This window comes from Mobula hypostoma, chromosome 3 (assembly GCF_963921235.1).
Source record: "Mobula hypostoma chromosome 3, sMobHyp1.1, whole genome shotgun sequence".
NCBI classification, from domain to species: domain Eukaryota; kingdom Metazoa; phylum Chordata; class Chondrichthyes; order Myliobatiformes; family Myliobatidae; genus Mobula; species Mobula hypostoma.
Genome location: NC_086099.1, coordinates 222269190 through 222290344, shown reverse-complemented (window position 1 = coordinate 222290344; position 21155 = coordinate 222269190). Strand labels below are relative to the sequence as shown.

Genomic DNA, 21155 nt, shown 5'->3' with positions numbered 1-21155 from the left:
CCCAGGTCTGTGCAAGAAAATCAGGTATGGCTTATGGAGAGCTACCTCAAAAGCAAAGGAAGAAGTCTGGATGAGGTTGGAAGCAGAATTGGATGCTTGTCAGCTCTGGCAGGGTTTGCAGACCATTACTTCCTGCAAGGTGAAACCCATCAGCATATGCATGGCAGTGATGTTTCACTCTCAGATGAGCACAGCACCTTGTTTGCTCACTCTGTACGGGAGAATAAAACTCCAGCAATGAGGATCCCTGCTGCACCCGGTGACCCCGTGATCTTTGTCTCGGAGGCCAACATCAGGCTGTGTTTCAGGAGGTGAACCTTAGCAGGGTAACAGGGCCAGATGAAGTACCTGGTAAGGCTCTCAAAACCTGTGCCAACCAGCTGGCAGGAGTGTTCAAAGGCATCTTTGTTCTCTCATCGCTACAGTCAGATGTTTCCACCTGCTTCAACAGGGCAACGTTTATACCAGTACCCAGGAAGAGCTGGGTGAGCTGCCTTAACGGCTATCGTCCAGTAGCTCTCACGTCTACAGTGATGAAGTACTTTGAGAGGCTGGTCATGGCTAGAATTAATTCCTACCACAGCAAGGGCCTGGACCCACTGCAATTTGCCCATTGCCACAGAAGGTCTACGGCAGACATGATCTCATTGGCTCTACACAGCCTTGGATCAGCTGGACAATACAAATACCTATGTCAGGATGCTGTTTATTGACTACAGCTCAGTGTTTAACACAATGATTCTTACAGTCCTAACCAAAAAGCTCCAGAACCTGGGCTTCAGTTCCTCCCTCTGCAACCCCATCCTAAGCTTCCTATCCGGAAGACCACAATCTGTGTGGATTGGTGGTTATATCTCCACCTCAATGACAATCCACTGACTCACCTCACCCACTGTTCTACTCTCTCTATACCCATGACAGTGTGCCTTGGCACAGCTCCAATACCATCTATAAATTTGCTGACAATACAGCTATTATTAGCAGAATTTCAGGCGAAGACAAGGAGACGTACAGGAGCGAGATATACCAGCTGGTGGAGTGGTGTTTCAGCACCCAGTGTCAGTAAGACCAAAGAGCTGATTGTGGTCTTCAGGAAGACTAAGACAAGGGAACACACACTGATCCTCATAGAGGGATCAGAAGTGGAGAGAGTGAGCAGTTTCAAGTTCCTGGGTGTCAAGATCTCTGAGGACCGAACCTGGATGCAACATATAGATGCAGCTATAAAGAAGGCAAGACAGCGGCTGTATTTCATTAGGAGTCTGAGGTACGTCATGAAAGACACTCGCAAATTCCTACAGATGTACTGTGGAGAGCTTTCTAACTGGCTGAATCACATTCTGGTATTGGAAAACTACCGCACAGGATCGAAATAAGCTGCAGAGAAGTGTAAACTTAGTCAGCTCAGTTATGGGCACTAACCTCTGTAGCATCCAGGACATCTCCAAGGAGTGGTGCCTGAAAAAGGAGGCATCCATCACTAAGGACCCCATCACCCAGGACATGCTTGGACCCCTGCACCTCCCTCTGTAAATGGATCCTTAACTTCCTAGCCGGAAGACCACAATCTGTGCAGATTGGTGATAGCATCTCCCCCTCGCTGGTGATCAACACTGGTGCCCACTGCTCTACCCTCTCCAAAACCATGACTGTGTGGCTAGCCATAGCTCAAGTGCCATCTACAGTATAAATTTGCTGATGATACTACCATTGTTGGCAGAATCTCAGATGGAGGTAGGAGGGCATACAGGAGTGAGATAGACCAGCTAGTGGAGTGGTGTCAGAATAACAACCTTGTACTCAATGTCAGCAAGACCAAAGAGCTGATTGTGGATTTCAGAAAGGGTCAGACAAGGGAACACAGTCGAATCAGAAGTGGAGAGAGTGAGCAATTTCAAGTTCCAGGGTGTCAATATCTCTGAGGATCTAACCTGGTCCCAACATAGCGATGAAGAAGACAAGACAATGGCTATATTTGAGAATTTCTCATGTTTGCTATATTTCATTAGGAGTTTGAGGAGATTTGGCTTGTGACCTAAAGCACCTGAAAACTTCTACAAAGGTACCGTGGAGGGCATCCTGACAGCCTGTATCACCATCTGGTATGGGGGAGGGGTGGTGAACTACTGCACAGGATCGAAAGAAGCTACAGAAAGTTGTAAAATTAGTCAGCTCCATCATGGGTACTAGCCTCCTTGGTATCCAAGACATCTTCAAAAAGATGGCGCCCATCATGAAGGACCCCCATCACCCAGGCTGGCCCTCGTCTCACTGTTACCACCAGGTAGGAGATACAGGAGCCTGAAGGCACACACTCAGTGATTCAGGAACAGCTTCTTCCCCTCTGCCATCCGATTCCTAAATGGACATTGAACCCGTGAACACTACCTCACTACTTTTTGATTTCTAATTTAACTATTTAATATCCATATATACTTGCTGTAATTCATGGTATTTTTTCTATAAATATATAGTGCATTCTACTGCTGCTGCAAAGCCAACAAATTTCACAACATATGCCGGTGATATTAAACCTGATTCTGAAAGACGAACCGAACCCCAACGTACAGCTGGCGTTACACAGCAACGTGCTAACATGCCGTCCCATAAACATGGTGCAAAATATCTGCAACTCAGAATTAGAATCAAGTTTGTTATTACTGCAGATGCTGCCAACGCTGAGCAGCAAACACAAGATGCTGGAGCAGCTCAGCAAACCAGGCAGCGTCTATTGGAGAGGAATGAACAGGAAGGAAAAACAAATCGAAATGAGAGACGCCTGTGTTACCGTGGTGTTTGAAGTCCATCTTCCTGGCTATTTCCGCTTCCTTTGAGTCTTTCCACCACGCCCTGTTTAACATTCCGGATTTCCAGCATCTGCGATGGATTTTCCTGATTCTCTCTCCCCAGGGTCTCACCCTCTGCCTGTTCTCTCCCACAGCCAAGGTAGAACAGACCAAGTTTGATGTGACCGAGTTGCACGCCAGGCCTGACCTGGCTGCGAGGAAGAGGATGGTAGACGACGCCTCGGGCAAGGTCGAGGTGAGTGACATCTATCAGCCCCTGCCCTCCCCCCCCCCCGACCCGTCACGTATGTTGGGCGTGCGAAGGGCTGCTTGCGGTTGTCTGATAGCCCAGCATTGGCCTGTGAACGCTGTCTGCAGAGGAGTGGTCTGACATTGGAGTGTGGGAGGTCGAGTGGAGACCTGAGTGAACATTTCAAATCTGAGGGGGGTCGACAGGGTGGATTTTGAGCAGGGGGTGCCCAGTATCTAGGCGACAGCGCATAGTCTCAGGATAAGGGTGCCCTCCCCCTTTCAGAATTTCTTCCCCAAAATGTGGTGAATTTTTCGAACGCTCTACCTGAGGAAGATGTGGAGACAGACCCATAGAGTCAGGCAGTTTTTCAATTCCAGTGCCCCACTTCCGATGATCCCATTTCCCTTGCTCCCACTGGGGCTCCGCTTACTGTACACCAATTTGGGCCTGATTTCCCTATTCCTATTTATGCCCCATTTCACATGCTTCAATTGGGGCAAAGCTTTATATGTTCCCATTGGGACCCCTCTTCCCATTCTCCCATTGGGGCCCCTCTTCCCATTCTCCCATTGGGGCCCCTCTTCCCATTCTCCCATTGGGGCCCCTCTTCCCATTCTCCCATTGGGGCCCCATGTCCCACTCTCCCATTGGGACCCCTCTTCCCATTCTCCCATTGGGGCCCCTCTTCCCATTTTCCCATTGGGGCCCCTCTTCCCATTCTCCCATTGGGGCCCCATGTCCCACTCTCCCATTGGGACCCCTCTTCTCATTCTCCCATTACGCCCCACTTTCCATGCTCCCTTGAAACCAGAAATGTAGCCATTCTATTGTGTAACATCTAAAAATGGTGAAACATCCAGCCCAGAGTCATCCAGATTAATCAGAGCTTTTGAAAATGATTGATCTGTTGGATGAAACTGATGAAATTGTAAATGTTGAATGAACTAATGGTGTTGAACCTATTGATTGGGCTAGTGAGCAACTGGAATGCAAAAGTAAACTGGTGGAACTCAGCAGGTCAGGCGGAATCTGTGGGGGGAGGGGGGAATCGACGTATGATGTTTTGGGCCTAGACCCTCTTCGCCTGGACTGGTGGAGGATCAGAGGAAGGGTCCGGACTTGAACCGCTGACTATCTATTCCTACTCGACCCCCTGAGTTCCTTCAGCAGATCAGGGCTTCAGTCACCTGCAGTCCCTGCTGTCTCCAGGCGACTGAGTTGGACTGAAGCCCTGAGCCGGATGCACGGAGGGTGTCTGATGTGTTCTGCTCTCTGGACAGATATGGCGAATTGAGGAGAGAGAGCTGGTTCCAGTCGATCCCAAGACCTATGGACAGTTCTACGGCGGAGACTGCTACTTGGTGCTGTACACCTACATGAGGAACAACAAGCCTGCGTATATCCTCTACATGTGGCAGGTGGGAAATGCATCCATTTCATTGGCCATGGAATGAGGCAATGCCAGCATTGATCATTGATAGCCCATCCCTAACTACCCCTGAACTGTGGAGGCAGCTGAGACACTGGAACTGGAATTAGAATTGGTTTATTATTGTAAGTGACCGACTGGCCCTGTGCTGGTTGGTGTAGACCATGGATATGGCTTCCTAGCTGTCGACATGATATGCAAGGGAGGGCAGTACGAAATGGAGAGCAAGCTGTAATGCATGTGGCAGGCTCCCCCTCCCACACAACTGATGAATCCAAAGGAATGGCAGAGGTGGATATAGATTGGTACCTGGCATCGCAGGACTTGCCAGTCAGCGTTGAACTCAACGTCGGACTGCCTTAGGGATTCCAGCCCCAGAGTTTTCCTTCTTCCCGATGGGCTGCCAACCACAGCTGTCCGAAGTGACTGGTTCTAAGGCCCACAGTGACCCACCCTCACCCCTTCTCCTCTCAGTAGAAACTGTTCCGCTGGGCTTAGTAGCTAAGCCACCCGTGAAGGCCAGGAGCTGGACTTGGTTGTCGGAGGCTGCTTGAGACGCATGCTATTGGGAGCATTTAATAGGTAGCGGGAGCTTGTCTACATTACCCTCCTCCCCAACTACTCCAACCTTAATGGAACCATTATTATAAATTATACAATAATAATTACTAAGATACAGCGAAAGGTGCTTTGCATAATGAACAAATCATTACACAGTGCACTGAGGTAGAACAAGATGAAACAATAATTGAGAATAAAGAAAAAGTGCAGAGTGGATAAATAATATTTATTTCTACATGGTACGGTAGCATTGTGATTAGCAAAATGCTTTATAGTGACAGCTATTGATTCCTACCATTGTCTGCAAGGAGATTGTACGTTTTTCCCCTGTGGCCGTGTGGGTTTCCTCACGCCAAGGAATTTGAAGTTACTGAACAACTACCCTTCCATTCTCCTAATGAGGACTGGCTTATGGAGCCCGGTTTCTTCCTCCTGTAATCAATAATCAGCTCTTTGGCTTTGCTGACATGGAGAGAGAGCTTGTCGTGGCAATCTCCCTCCCGTACGCTGCTTCGACACCACCTTTGATTCCACCAGCGACAGTGGTGGTGTCAGCAAACTCGAACATGGCGTTGGAGTTGTGCTTGGCCTCCCAGTCGTACGTGTACATCGAGTAGAGCAGGGGGCCAAGCACACAGGCTTGTGGTGCACCCGGGCTGATGGAGGCTGTGGAGGAGATGTGTGTGCGGGGGAAGGTTTTTTACACAGAGAGAGGTGGGTGAGTGGTGGTGGAGGCAGAGACGGTAGCTCTGTTTAAAGGACTTTTAGACAGACGTGTGAATACTTATGGAATGACGTGAAGGGAGGTGCAAGTTGTGCTGATGCTGCCCGTCTTCGCCCGCTCAGGGTCTGCACGCGTCGCCCGATGAGATCGCCGCCTCAGCCTACCAGGCGGTGAACCTTGACAACCAATACCGCGGGGAGCCGGTGCAGGTCCGGGTGGTGATGGGCCACGAACCTCGCCACTTCCAGGCCATCTTCAAGGGCAAGCTCATCGTCTTCCAGGTGAGTCACTGCCATTCCATCGACTGGCCTCCTGAACCCCATCCCCACCCACCCCCCCGACCTCACTCCTGGTGCCCCACCCCATCCGCCGGACCTCCCACAGCCTCCCCCCCCATCACCCCTTCCCCATGTGTGAGTGGGCATTTCAAAAGTGAGGGGAGGGGATTGTTCACCCTCAGCCTCCTCCCGCCCCACCTTGAACTAGGTCCCTCTGGAGTGAGCCGGCAAACCTCCCACTCCGGGAGGTGGGGGTACACTCCAGTTCCTGGTCGGTGTGGGGGTGTGAGTCTGCGGGTGGGGATAGATGCCAGAGGGATGGGTGTTGAGGAGGTGAGGATGGGTAATGGATGGGGGTGGGTAGGTCAGGGTGTTGAGGGGGGTGGTAAGTTTGTGTATCGAGCTGGGTGGAGGTATGTGGTGAGAGATCGGGGGGAGCTTGGAGTTTGTGGGCAGGGATCTGGGGGCAAGAGAGGGGGGAGAGAGTGTGGAGGGAGCAGAGACAGGATGGGGAGGGTGGTGCAGACAGATGAGTAGAGAGGGTGGGGTAGGAGAGGGGAGGGGAGAGGAGGGATGGGATGGAGATGGTGGGAGGGTTGTTGGGAGGGGATTGAGGGGAGAGGAGGTTGTAGACAGACCAGGTGGTGTTGGGGAAGGGTAGGACGGGCTGAGTACAGGCCTGGTGGGACGGGCCTGAGTACGGACCTGGTGGGACGGGCCTGAGTACAGGCCTGGTGGGACGGGCCTGAGTACAGGCCTGGTGGGACGGGCCGAGTACAGCCCTGGTGGGACGGGCCTGTGTCCCCACCTCTGTCTGCACCCCACCCCAAGTGACCTGTCGTGTTGCCCACAGGGTGGGACGGGCCGCAGCGGGAAGACCGAAGATGTGCCTGTCAGGCTGTTCCAGGTGCGGGGCACCACGGAGCTGAACACCAAGGCCACTGAGGTGCCTGCCCGCGCCTCCTCCCTCAACTCTAACGACATCTTTGTGCTCAAGACAGAACAGACCACTTACATGTGGTGCGGCAGGGTGAGTTCACCTGGGCAAGCGGGTGGGTGGGAGAGTGGCTGGGGGTCCACTCCAGAGCAAGGGAACCGAGAGGGCCTGGCTTGTGGAGTTGGGACTGAAGATCAGGGCGGGCCTCCTCAACAGTCCCGCCAACTCCTCCTTCCCATGAGCTGGCGAAACCACACGAAGTTAGATTAGATTTGCTCTATTTGTCAAAGATCAAGGATCAATTTTATTCACCTGACACACACAACGTGGGGCGCCAAGGTAGCACAGAGGTTCACATGACCCTATTACAGCCGGGGGTGTCAGAGTTCAGAGTTCAATTCTGGCGCCGTCTGTATGTTCTCCCTGTGAGTGCTGGGGTTTCCTCCCCCATTCTGAGGAGGTAGCGGTTCGCAGGTTAATCGGTCATTGTACACGGTCCTCTGATTCGGCTTGGATTAAACAGGTAGGTTGCCGAGTGGTGCAGCCCATTGGGCCGGAAAGGCCTGTTCCACACTGAAAATGCAGAAGGAGCTTGGCGGTTCTGGCAGCATCCTTGGAAAGGAATAAAGAGTGGACATTTCCGGCTGAGATCCTTAATCAGGACTGTCCCAATGAAGGATCTCAACCCAAAATGGCAGCTCTTTATTTCCCTCCATAGATGTCGCCTGGGCTGCAGAGTAAAGCCCATAAGACAATCAGATATTGGACCAGAATTAGGCCATTTGGCCCATCGAGCATGTGCTGGTATTTCATCATAGCTGATCCATTTTCCCTCTCAACCTCAATCACCTGCCTTCTCCCCGTATCCCTTTGTGCCCTGACTATTCAAGAATCTGTCAACCTCTGCCTGTGGCAACAAATTCCATAGATTCACCACTCTCTGGCTAAAGAAATTCCTCGTCATCTCCATTCTAAAAGGACGCCCCTCTATTCTGAGGCTGTGTCCTCTGGTCTTAGACTCCCTCACCATAGGAAACATCCTCTCCACATCCACTCTATCGAGGTCTAACAAAACACGATAAGTTTCAATGAGGTCATCCCTCATTCTTCTGAATTCTAGTGAATACAGGCCCAGAGTCATCAAATGCTCTTCATATGAAAAGCATTCAATCCTGGAATTATTTTCATGAACCTCCTTTGACGTCAGCTCATCCTTTCTTAGATAAAGGGACCAAAATTGCTCACAACACTACAAGTGAGGCCTCGCCAATGCTTTATAAAGCCTCAACATTATATCCTTGCTCTTATACTCTAGTCCTCTTGAAATGAATGCTAACATTGTATTTGTCTTCCTCACCACAGACTCAACCTGCAAGTTAATCTTTGGGGAATCCTGCACAAGGACTCCCAAGTTCGTTTGCACCTCAGTTTTTAAAATTTTTTCCCCATTTAGAAAATAGTCAACCCTTTCATTTCTTCTATCAAAGTGCTTGATCATACAATTCCTGTCATAGTATTCCATTGGCCACATTTGCCCATTTCCTAATCTAATTCCTTCAGTAACATCTCTACTTCCTCAAAGCTACCTGCCCCTCCACCTATCTTCGTATCGTCCACAAACTTAGCCACACAGCTATCAACTCCATCATTAACATCATCCAAGTCAATAACATATAACAGGTATATTAAGAGCAAAAGGATTGTAAGGGATAAAATTGGTCCTCTTGAAGATCAGAGTGGTCGGCTATGTGCGGAACCAAAGGAAATGAGGGAGATCTTAAATAGGTTTTTTGCGTCTGTATTTACTAAGGAAACTGGCATGAAGTCTATGGAATTGAGGGAATCAAGTAGTGAGATCATGGAAACTGTACAGATTGAAAAGGAGGAGGTCCTTGCTGTCTTGAGGAAAATTAAAGTGGATAAATCCCCGGGACCTGACAGGGTGTTCCCTCGGACCTTGAAGGAGACTAGTGTTGAAATTGCGGGGGCAGTGGCAGAAATATTTAAAATGTCGCTGTCTACGGGTGAGGTGCCGGAGGATTGGAGAGTGGCTCATGTTGTTCCGTTGTTTAAAAAAGGATCGAAAAGTAATCCGGGAAATTATAGGCCGGTAAGTTTAACGTCGGTAGTAGGTAAGTTATTGGAGGGAGTACTAAGAGACAGAATCTACAAGCATTTGGATAGACAGGGACTTATTAGGGAGAGTCAACATGGCTTTGTGCGTGGTAGGTCATGTTTGACCAATCTGTTGGAGTTTTTCGAGGAGGTTACCAGGAAAGTGGATGAAGGGAAGGCAGTGGATATTGTCTACATGGACTTCAGTAAGGCCTTTGACAAGGTCCCGCATGGGAGGTTAGTTAGGAAAATTCAGTTGTTAGGTATACATGGAGAGGTGGTAAATTGGATTAGACATTGGCTCAATGGAAGAAGCCAAAGAGTGGTAGTAGAGAATTGCTTCTCCGAGTGGAGGCCTGTGACTAGTGGTGTGCCACAGGGATCAGTGCTGGGTCCATTGTTATTTGTCATCTATATCAATGATCTGGATGATAATGTGGTAAATTGGATCAGCAAATTTGCTGATGATACAAAGATTGGAGGTGTAGTAGAGAGTGAGGAAGGTTTTCAGAGCCTGCAGAGGGACTTGGACCAGCTGGAAAAATGGGCTGAAAAATGGCAGATGGAGTTTAATACAGACAAGTGTGAGGTATTGCACGTTGGAAGGACAAACTAAGGTAGAATATACAGGGTTAATGGTAAGGCACTGAGGAGTGCAGTAGAACAGAGGGATCTGGGAATACAGATACAAAATTCCCTAGAAGTGGCGTCAGAAGTAGATAGGGTTGTAAAGAGAGCTTTTGGTACATTGGCCTTTATTAATCAAAGTATTGAGTATAAGAGCTGGAATGTTATGATGAGGTTGTATAAGGCATCTGTGAGGCCGAATCTGGAGTATTGTGTTCAGTTTTGGTCACCAAATTACAGGAAGGATCTTAATAAGGTTGAAAGAGTGCAGAGAAGGTTTACAAGGATGTTGCCGGGACTTGAGAAACTCAGTTACAGAGAACGGTTGAATAGGTTAGGACTTTATTCCCTGTAGTGTAGAAGAATGAGGGGAGATTTGATAGAGGTATATAAAATTATGATGGGTATAGATAGAGTGAATGCAAGCAGGCTTTTTCCACTGAGGCAAGTGGAGAAAAAAACCAGAGGACATGGGTTAAGGGTGAGGGGGGAAAAGTTTAAAGGGAACATTAGGGGGCCTTCTGTGGTGGGAGTATGGAATGAGCTGCCAGACGAGGTGGTAAATGCGGGTTCTTTTTTAACATTTAAGAATAAATTGGACAGATACATGGATGGGAGGTGTATGGAGGGATATGGTCCGTGTGCAGGTCAGTGGGACTAGGCAGAAAATGGTTCGGCACAGCCAAGAAGGGCCAAAGGGCCTGTTTCTGTGCTGTAGTTTTCCATGGTTTCTGTGGTTTCTATAAAAAGAATCGGTCCCAACACAGACCCCTGTGGAACACCACTAGTCACTGGCAGCCAACCAGAAAAGGTTCCCTTTATTCCCACTCTTTGCCTCCTGCCAATCAGCCACTGCTCTATCCATGCTAGTATCTTTCCTGTAATACCACGGGCTCTTAATTTGTTAAGCAGCCTCGTGTGTGGTACCTTGTCAAAGGTTTTTTGAAAATCTAAGTACGCAACATCAACTGATTCTCTTTTGTCTATCCTGCTTGTTACTTCCAACAGATTTATTAGGCAAGATTTTCCCTTGAGGAAACCATGCTGACTTTGGCCTCTTTTATCATGTGCCTCCAAGTACCCTGAAACCACATCCGTAACAATCAACCCCAACATCTTCCCAACCACTGAGGTCAGACTAGCCAGCCTATAATTTAGTTTCTTCTGCCTCTCTCCCTTCTTGAAGAGTGGAGTGGCATTTGCAATTTCCCAGCACAATCTGCATTGATCAGATTTGACACAAAATGGCACATTTCACTCTATGTTTTGATGTATGTATGAGAAATAAAGCTAATCTTTAGATAGCGAGAACCAAGTTCATATTTTAGTATGTGAGAGGTCTGTTGAAGAGTCTGATAACAGCAGGGAAGAGCTGCCCTTGAACCTTGCGAATTGTGCTTTCAGCGTTTTGTATCTCCTGTCAGATGGCAGAGGGAAGGAGAGGGAACATCCAGGGTGGGAGGCGTCTTACCTGTGGAGATTCTGCAGATGCAAAACATCGGAGGGTTTCAGCGAGTTAGACAGCATCTATGGAGGGATGTAGACGGTCGCTGTTTTGGGTTGAGACCCTTCATCTGGAACTCTTGGCCCAAAGCGTCAGCTGTCTTTCGCTCCATAGATGCTGCCTGACCTGCTGAGTTCCTCCAGCTTCTTTGTGTTTGCAGCTTTCCTGAGGCAGTGGGAGGTTCAGACGGACTGAATGGAGGGGAGGCCTGTTTGCCCGAAGGACTTTAAACTGGGTCATTGTTGGGCCAGTGTGGAGAGACCAGTCCTTTCTGGGGGAGAGACAATGTTGTGAGACACAGGCAGCAGGGAGCGGATCGTTCACAGAGGAAACCTGGGAGCTTTGCGTCCCCTTTCATGGGGGGGTCTTTCCTTCTCTGCAGGGATGCAGCGGTGATGAGCGAGAGATGGCGAAGTCAGTGGCCAACAACCTGTCCAAGCGGGAGAAGCAGACGGTTCTGGAGGGACAGGAGCCGGCTGAGTTCTGGGCCGTGCTGGGTGGGAAAGCGCCGTATGCCAGTGATAAACGGTAATGTTGCAGTGTGGGCAATCACTGCTCATCCTCCGCAGGATTACACCCCGGCATCTCCCTCACACACACTCACCACATTCACACTCTCACTCACCACACTCACACTCACACCCCGGCATCTCCCTCACACACACTCACCACATTCACACTCTCACTCACCATACTCACACTCACACTCACCACACTCACTCACACTCACCACTCACACTCACCACTCACACCCACCACATTCACACTCTCACTCACCACACTCACACTCTCACTCACCACTCACACCCACACTCACACTCACCACTCACACCCACACTCACCACTCACACCCACCACATTCACACTCTCACTCACCACACTCACACTCACCACACTCACACTCACCACTCACACCCACACTCACCACTCACACTCACACTCACCGCTCACATCCACACTCACACTCACCACTCACACCCACACTCACCACATTCACACTCTCACTCACCACACTCACCACACTCACACTCACCACACTCACACTCACCACTCACACCCACACACACGCTCACCACTCACACCCACACTCACACTCACCACTCACACCCACACTCACACTCACCACTCACACCCACCACATTCACACACTCACTCACCATACTCACACCCACACTCACCACATTCACACTCTCACTCACCACACTCACACTCACCACTCACACCCACACTCACCACTCACACTCACACCCACACTCACCACTCACACCCACACTCACCACATTCACACTCCCAATCACCACACTCACACTCACCACTCACACTCACCACTCACACCCACACTCACCACTCACACCCACCACATTCACACTCTCACTCACCACACTCACACTCACACTCACCACACTCACACTCACACTCACCACTCACACCCACACTCACACTCACACTCACCACTCACACCCACCACATTCACACTCTCACTCACCATACTCACACCCACACTCACCACACTCACACTCACCACTCACACCCACACTCACCACTCACACTCACCACTCACCACTCACACCCACCACATTCACACTCTCACTCACCACTCACACCCACCACATTCACACTCACCACACTCACCACTCACACTCACCACTCACACCCACACTCACCACTCACACCCACCACATTTACACTCTCGCTCACACTCACCATGCTCACACTCACCATATTCACACTCACACTCACCATACACTCACACTCACTTACGCTCACCACTCACACCCACACTCACCACATTCACATTCACACTCACACTCACCACTCACACCCACACACACGCTCACACTCACCACATTCACACTCACACTCACCACACTCACACTCACCACTCACACTCACCACTCACACCCACCCACACACTCACACACTCACCACATACACACTCACACACACTCACACTCACCACTCACGCCCACACTCACACTCACACCCACACACACACAAACACTCACACTCACCACTCTCACCCACACACACACACTCACCCACACACACCACACTCACCACACTCACACTCACACTCACCACACTCACACCCACACTCACTCTCACCACATTCACACTTACACTCACCACTCACACCCACACACACACTCACTACTCACACCCACACCCACACTCACACTCACCACTCACACTCAGCACGTTCGCACTCACACACCACACTCACACTCACATACACTCACACTCATCGCTCACACCCACACACAACTCACACTCATCATGCTCACACTCACCACTCACATCCACACACACTCACCATTCACACCCACACTCACACTCACACTCACCACTCACACCCACACTCACCACTCACACCCACACACACCCACACACACCCACACTCACCACTCACACCCACACACACACTCACACTCAGCATGCTCACACTCACTCACACTCACACTCACCACTCACACACACTCACACTCACCACACTCACACTCACACACACTCACCACTCACACCCACACACACACACTCACCACTCACACCCACACACACACTCACACTCACCACTCACACCCACACTCACACTCACCACACTCACACTCACCACTCACACCCACACACACACTCACACACTCACCACACTAACACTCACCACATACACACTCACACACACTCACACTCACCACTCACTCACACTCACCACACACTCACACTCACACCCACACTCACACTTTCACACTCACCACACTCACTCCCACCCCACACACATGCACACACACTACACATACATACCCAAATATACACACATATATGGATGTACACACATACTGTACTGCTTCCTGTTTACCTGTGTTGCACACTGCATGCATCTTAAATGATATTTTATTAACTTATATATGGTAATACTTGTCTTATGTGCTGTGTGTCATATTGGTATTGTGGGTGCACCGTGATCCGGAGGAACGTTGTTTCATTTGGTTGTGTATATGTATGGTCAGAGGACGATAAACTTGAACTGTCTGTCCCTGTTTCTGTCTCTCTCTGTCTCTATCTCTACAGTATCTCTATTTCTATCTCTATCTCCCTTTAGCTCTATCTCTCATATCCCATTTGTCCATATTGGGCTGGTACCCGACTATTCAAATTGGCCATGCGTGGGCAGATATTGACCCAAGTGGGATTAAAAAAGATGGACAAAAGGTCAGTAAGAACATGGTGGGCAGATGTCCGCTACGTCAGGCAGCGTCTGTGAAGGCAAGAGAATAGCTGATATTTTGGGTCAAGACTTGCTTTAGGACTTGAATGCCTTAAAATTTGCCCCCTCCAAGTCATAGTCATAGAGTACTACAGCACAGAAGCAGGCCCTTCAGCCCATCTAGTCCATCCTGATCTAGTCTTCTGCCTCTTTATTACTTCTTATTATTGTTATATTGTTATTTTTCTTGGCTTAGGCTGGTAAACCTGAGGTGTGGGCATAGGCAAGCAAGCTCATTTCTCAATTGCTAGGAACTTTGAGACTATCCTGGTGGTGTTCAGTATTGTGGCTTTCTGAAGATTTAGATAAACATTGCTGCGGAAGCCTAATTTTCACTCTGTACGGACACAGCCCGAGTGCAGAGTGAGAGACACTGAAGCAGGTTTGATAGATCACAGACTTTAATGCGAACAGTGTTAGAGGGAAAACAAAACAATAAACACTAGGCTGAACAGGGCCGTTGACTAAAACACTCGAATGGAAAACAAAGCCGACACTGCAGCTGAAAAGAACAACTAAGAATTAAACGAATAAACTAGTCTCCATAGTTAGTTGACTCAACAGTCCAATTTCTCAAGCAAGGCGGAATGCAAGCAGCGAAACGTTGCTGTGTCCAAGTCTCGACAAAAACTACGATGCAATGAATGCGGTTAAATACTATCAGAATGGAATAATAATTAGCTGACACGTGCATATTCACGAGCTCAATTGCCGAATTTGTGGTTGTGACACTAATGGGTTTAATGCTATTGTGTAGTGACTCTGGGATGAGACCTGTTGTAGATATTACTATCGGGACAATGTGTACCCTGTTCATATTCCACAGTCTTTCAATTTCCTCTTTTAATTCAGCGTATTTCTGATGTTTTTCACATTGATTTCAGTATGTTTTGTGTGTTTGGGAATGGTGATATCTATTAAGTAAGTTGTTCTTGCTTGTTTATCCTATAAATTATATCCAGACGATTATTGTGGAATATCCTAGCTGTTGTGTATTTAAGATTTCAATAATATTGGAGTAATCTTGTATATATATATAATGGTTGATTAAGCATTTGCTTTCATTTAAATAATTAATTATGGGTTATATATAGAAATATGTTAATTGCATACATCATCATGCTACTAGGCGATACCTGGGTGCCTCCCAGGACAAAGCTACACCCGCATTTCATCTCCGTATCTTCCTTTGAATCAGTTTAATGTTTTGAAGTTACAAAACACAACTCCCTCTATAATTAAGGATGAGTCATAATATACAACTCCGACTCTAAAACTGAATCTGTAGTAAGATATGGTGTCTTTTATGAGTTTATATCTGAAGGCAAGATTTCACTTACTACTTACCGTGAATGTCCATAAGAAAATAAATCTCAGGGTTGTTTATGGTGACATTTATGTACGTTGATAATAAATTTACTTTGAACTTTGGTTCTCTCCCTGCCTTTTCTCGCCCCTTTCTGTCTTTCCCTGCCATATTCATGGTGTCAGTCTCTCTCAGTCAGATTCAGATTAATTTACCACATCTACGTTGAAGCATACAGTGAAATGCATTATTTGTACTAACTACCAGCACACACAAGGATGTGCTGGGAGCAGCCCACAAGTTTATCCAATGTTGGTGATTTTTACCTTTCTTTTGTTTCACCAATCATCCCATCCTTCCTTTCTCTATCTCTATCTCTATCTCTCTATCTTTCCTCGCTCCATCATCCATCCAGTTGGCCACATTCTCACAAGTTGAGTTGGTGGTAAGGAAGTCAAATGTGATGTTAGCGTTATTCAGAGAATACAAAAGCGAGGATGTAATGCTGAGGCTTTGTAAAGCATTGGTCAGACTGCACTAGAGAATAATGTGAGCAGTTTTGAACCCCTTACTTAAGAAAAGATGTGCTGGCATTGGAGAGGGACCAGAGGATGATTTTGGGAATGAAAGGGTCAATGTATGAAGAGCTTTTAATGTCTCTGGGCCTGTACTTGCTAGAGTTCAGAAGGATCAGGGAGGAGAGAAGGAACTGAACACTGAAAGGCCTGGGTAAGAGTGGATATGGAGAGGATGTTTCCTGTATTGAGGGAGTCTCGGACCAGAGGGCACAACCTCAAAGGATGTCCCTTAGAATGGAGATGAGGAGGAATCTCTTTAGCCAGAGAGTGGTGAATCTGTGGAATTCATTGCCACTGACAGCCGTGGAGGCCAAGTCATTGGGTTTATTTCAAGCGCAGGTGGATAAGTTCTGGAAATGTAAGAGGATTGAGGGTTATGGGGAGAAAAGGAATCTGTCATAATCAAATGGTGGAGCGGAATTGATGGGCCAAATAGCCTAACTCTGCTCCTATATCTTATGGTCTTATGGTCCCTCTCTCTTAAACTCCCCCTCCCCCTCTCTCCCCCCTTCTCCCCCTACCACATCTACCTCAAGTTTTCTCTCACTCACCCCCTGTCTCTCTTTCCCCCTTCCCCACACTTTCTCCTCCTCCCCTTCCCTCTCTGTCCCCTCCCTGTCTCCCTCCCCATTTCTGTTCCCCCTGTTTCTCTCGTACCTCTTTCTCCTCTTTTCTCTCCTCCTCCCTCCCTCTTGACCCCTTTCCTGCCCTCTCCCCATTTCTCTCCCCCCTCGCTCTCCCCACTCTCTCTCCTCCTCTCTGGCCATTAGCCCTCCCCGGTACCCTGTTGGTAACCCATTGATTCTGTGATCCCCAGGTTTCAGGAGGACGACATTGAATATGATCCACGGCTCTTTGAATGCTCCAATCAGACAGGAAGATTCATCATGACGGAGATTTACGACTTCACCCAGGAAGACCTGGATGAAGATGATGTCATGTTGCTGGACACATGGGAAGAGGTGAGAGCAGACCCTCTGGCCGATTAGACCATCCTGTGGTGAGACCTCAGATGATTGGCTCACCCAGAGCAGGCATCAGCCGATTGGTCTTCCCTGTGCAGCGTTTCAGATGATTGGCTACCCTGAGCAGATCCTACGCCAACTGGGGCCTCAGATGATAGCCTTGTCCTGAACAGGAACAGAGCTGATTGGCTTCCCCTGAGCAGTACTGCAGTTGACTGGTCTGCTCTCAGCTGATTGGTTTACCCTATGCAGAACCTTTGCTAATCGGTTGTCACATACAGGGCCTCTACTCATTGGCCTACCCTGTGCAGAGCTTCTGCTGAGTGGCTTACCCTAGGCAGAACCTCTGCTAATTGGTTGTCCTATGCAGGGTCTTTGCTCATTGGTCTACCCAGTATGGAGCTTCTGCTAATTGGCAGTAGCCTGTGTACTGCCTCCAATTCTGGACGTGCTCCTCAGTGCAGGTGGTCCAAGGGAAGAGACCACCCAGCCCATCCACCTGGTTTGGTTCTGATAGAGTTATTGAGTCATACAGTATGTCACCAGGCTCTTCAGCCCATCTGATCCAAGATGCCCATCAACCTAGTCCCATTTAATAGAAACCATAGAAACCATAGAAAAACTACAGCACAGATACAGGCCTTTTGGCCCTTCTTGGCTGTGCCGAACCATTTTCTGCCTAGTCCCACTGACCTGCACACGGACCATATCCCTCCATACACCTCCCATCCATGTATCTGTCCAATTTATTCTTAAATGTTAAAAAGGAACCCACATTTACCACCTCGTCTGGCAGCTCATTCCATACTCCCACCACTCTCTGTGTGAAGAAGCCCCCCCCAATGTTCCCTTTAAACTTTTCCCCCTTCACCCTTAACCCATGTCCTCTGGTTTTTTTCTCCCCTTGCCTCAGTGGAAAAAGCCTGCTTGCATTCACTCCAGCTATATCCATTATAATTTTATATACCTCTATCAAATCTCCCCTCATTCTTCTACGCTCCAGGGAATAAAGTCCTAACCTATTCAACCTTTCTCTGTAACTCAGTTTCTCAAGTCCCGGCAACATCCTTGTAAACCTTCTCTGCACTCTTTCAACCTTATTAATATCCTTCCTGTAATTTGGTGACCAAAACTTAACACAATACTCCAGATTCGGCCTCACCAATGCCTTATACAACCTCATCATAACACTCCAGCTCTTATACTCAATACTTTGATTAATAAAGGCCAATGTACCAAAAGCTCTCTTTACAACCCTATCTACCTCTGACGCCACTTTTAGGGAATTTTGTATCTGAATTCCCAGATCCCTCTGTTCTATATTTGCTTGTGTTTGTCCCATGTCTCTGTAGACCTCTCCTTTCTGGTCGCCACTTTATTGGAAGGATAAGGTGGTTTTGGAGAGGTTTACAGGCCTAAGGGCCTGTAAACTATGAAGAGACATCGGATAAACTTGAATTGATTTCTCCAGAGGGAAAATACGATAGAACTTCGTAAAGTGATGAGAGACACAGAAAGAATAGACAGTTGGCATGCTGGGGTGCCACGGTAGCGTAGCGGTTGGAGCGATACTGTTACTGCTCTGAGCGTCAGAATTTGGAGTTCAATTCTGTAAGGTGTCTGTACGTCCTTCCCATGGAATGTGTGGGTTTTCTCTGGTGCTCCGGTTTCCTACCACAGTTTAAAGGTGTACCGGTTAGTAGGTTAACTGGTCGTTGTAAGTTGTCCTGCTGGGTGGCAGGGTGGAGGTACATCTCTACCAGTGGAGGTGTTAGGTGCTTCTTCCCTTCGCTAGCCTGCCGGCTGTTTCTGCAGCTCCAAGCCCGAATGCTGGAAACCGCAGTGAGCAAAACAGTTCTGAATTGTCTGCCTGCTAATTTCTCGACAACGATCAGCGACAAAAATCGCTTCCGGAAACGTCCATGTGAGGGCAAATCGGAAGACATGGCTTACTGCAGAGGTGCGTGCCCGCTTGGAGGATCACGGTGAGGACGATGTGGCAGCTCTCAGGGAAGCAAGAACTGTGCTTTCCCGCTCCACCAAGAAGGAGGATTCTCAGAGAACTTACAGCTACTTTTCTGATACTAGAGACATGAGGCGTATGTGGCAGGGAATTCAGAGGCCTACAGACTACAAGCAAACCCCACGTGTCAGTGACCAGGATGCTTCACTCCCTGAGAGGCTGGATGTCTTCTTCACCCGGTTTGATGCACAGAACAAAGTGTGGACAAGGAAGACACACCTCTCTCTCCCCACCCCCCAGGGGAGCAGACACTCCATCTGGCTGAAGCTGAGGTGAGGAAGACCCCGGCCAGAGTCAACCCACACAAAGCTGTGGGTCCCCATAGTACACCAGGTCGGTTCTGAAAGACTGCGCAGCCCAACTGATGTAGGTGCTGACAGCCACGAGATGAAGAAACACCATGGAACACACTCACAGAAAACATCAAGAACAAATTGTGCAAATGGCAAAAAAAGAACGAATAACCCACAGAATTTCAAACATCAAACTGCGGAGTCCTGGAAGCAGTCTAGAAGTGCTCAGTTCAATTCTATTTCATGTGTACCAGACCGCAGAGCCAGTCCAATCTCTAAGAGATGTATTCCTCTGTAAGATTATCTCTTGTTGGATTCTGATGCTTTTAATCCAAAGTTCTTTTAGAAGTCAGAAAAGAAGCACAAAACTTGTTGCTTCACAATCACGCAAACACAAGGAAATCTGCAGATGCTGGAAGTTCAAGCAACACACATCAAAGTTGCCAGTCTTGGCCTGAAACGTCGACTGTACCTCTTCCTAGAGATGCTGCCTGGCCTGCTGCATTCACCAGCAACTTTGATGTGTGTTGCTTCACAATTATTTCATTAAATGTTGATAGAACAAAGAGAAATTGAAATGAACAATGATAGAGATCTAATGAGCAAAGACGGACTCAAAAGATTGGTCATTGTTTTTCATAGATAAGGAAAACTCCTTTCAAATTTATAGATAAGAGTTAGCCAATTAGAAAGCCACTGTCAAATAAGGAAGTACAATAAAAACTCCCAGCCTTTTCCAGAATTATACTTTATATAACCACTAGAAGCATATTAAGTGGTACGGTAGTGTAGTGGTTGACACAATGCTTTACAGTACCAGCAACCCGGGTTCAATTCTCACGGCTGTCTATACGTTCTCCTTATGAACTATGTAGCTTTTCTCTGGGTGCTTTGGTTTGCTTCCCACAGTCCAAAGACATATCGATCGGTCGGTTAATAGGTTGTTGTAAATTGTCCTGTGATTAGGCTAGCTTTGGATTGGTAGATTGCTGTTCAGTGCAGCTCGAAGGGCCAGAAGGCCCTGTTCTGCTCTGTATCTCTATTAATTAATTAATTTGCATATACATACTGTTACCATTAGGAAGCATACTAGGCAGTTACTTGTATAAAGTAATTACGTACATTACTGTGCAGAAGTCTTAGGCTCACACATATATAGAGCTAATGTGTCTAAGACTTTTGCACAGTACTGTAGTAATTTGATGTATTAAACTGTACTGTGTCTGCTGCAAGAAGAAAACAAATTTCATGACATACGTGAGTAATGATAAAACTGATTCTGATATGGGTCTCTATTGTGGATTGAGAGTGGGAAGGGAAAGGGGAGAGAGCAATCATGGTTGGGAAAAAGGGAAGGGTGGGGTGTGGGAAGCACCAGAGAGACATTCTGTAACGATCAATAAACCAATTGTTTGGAATCAAATGACCTCTCCTGGTGTCTCAGGTCTGGGTGTGCCTGTACCCTGCCCCTGGCTCTCCTCCTCTGCCACCTGTCCCACACCCCTCCCACGGTG

The 21155-nt window shown here is 48.1% G+C and overlaps 1 protein-coding gene across 5 annotated transcripts in view; it reads left to right on the top strand.

Moving 5' to 3' along the window:
* vill (villin-like) overlaps positions 1-21155 on the top strand; it is a 102101-nt gene that overhangs the window by 70183 nt on the left and 10763 nt on the right. For all 5 annotated transcript variants that reach the window (XM_063044576.1, XM_063044574.1, XM_063044575.1 and 2 more), the window contains exons 11-16: positions 2942-3042; positions 4320-4457; positions 5876-6034; positions 6885-7061; positions 11597-11742; positions 17178-17322. In XM_063044576.1, coding sequence (XP_062900646.1) covers positions 2942-3042; positions 4320-4457; positions 5876-6034; positions 6885-7061; positions 11597-11742; positions 17178-17322 — 866 coding nt within the window. The remainder of the gene's footprint in view (positions 1-2941; positions 3043-4319; positions 4458-5875; positions 6035-6884; positions 7062-11596; positions 11743-17177; positions 17323-21155) is intronic.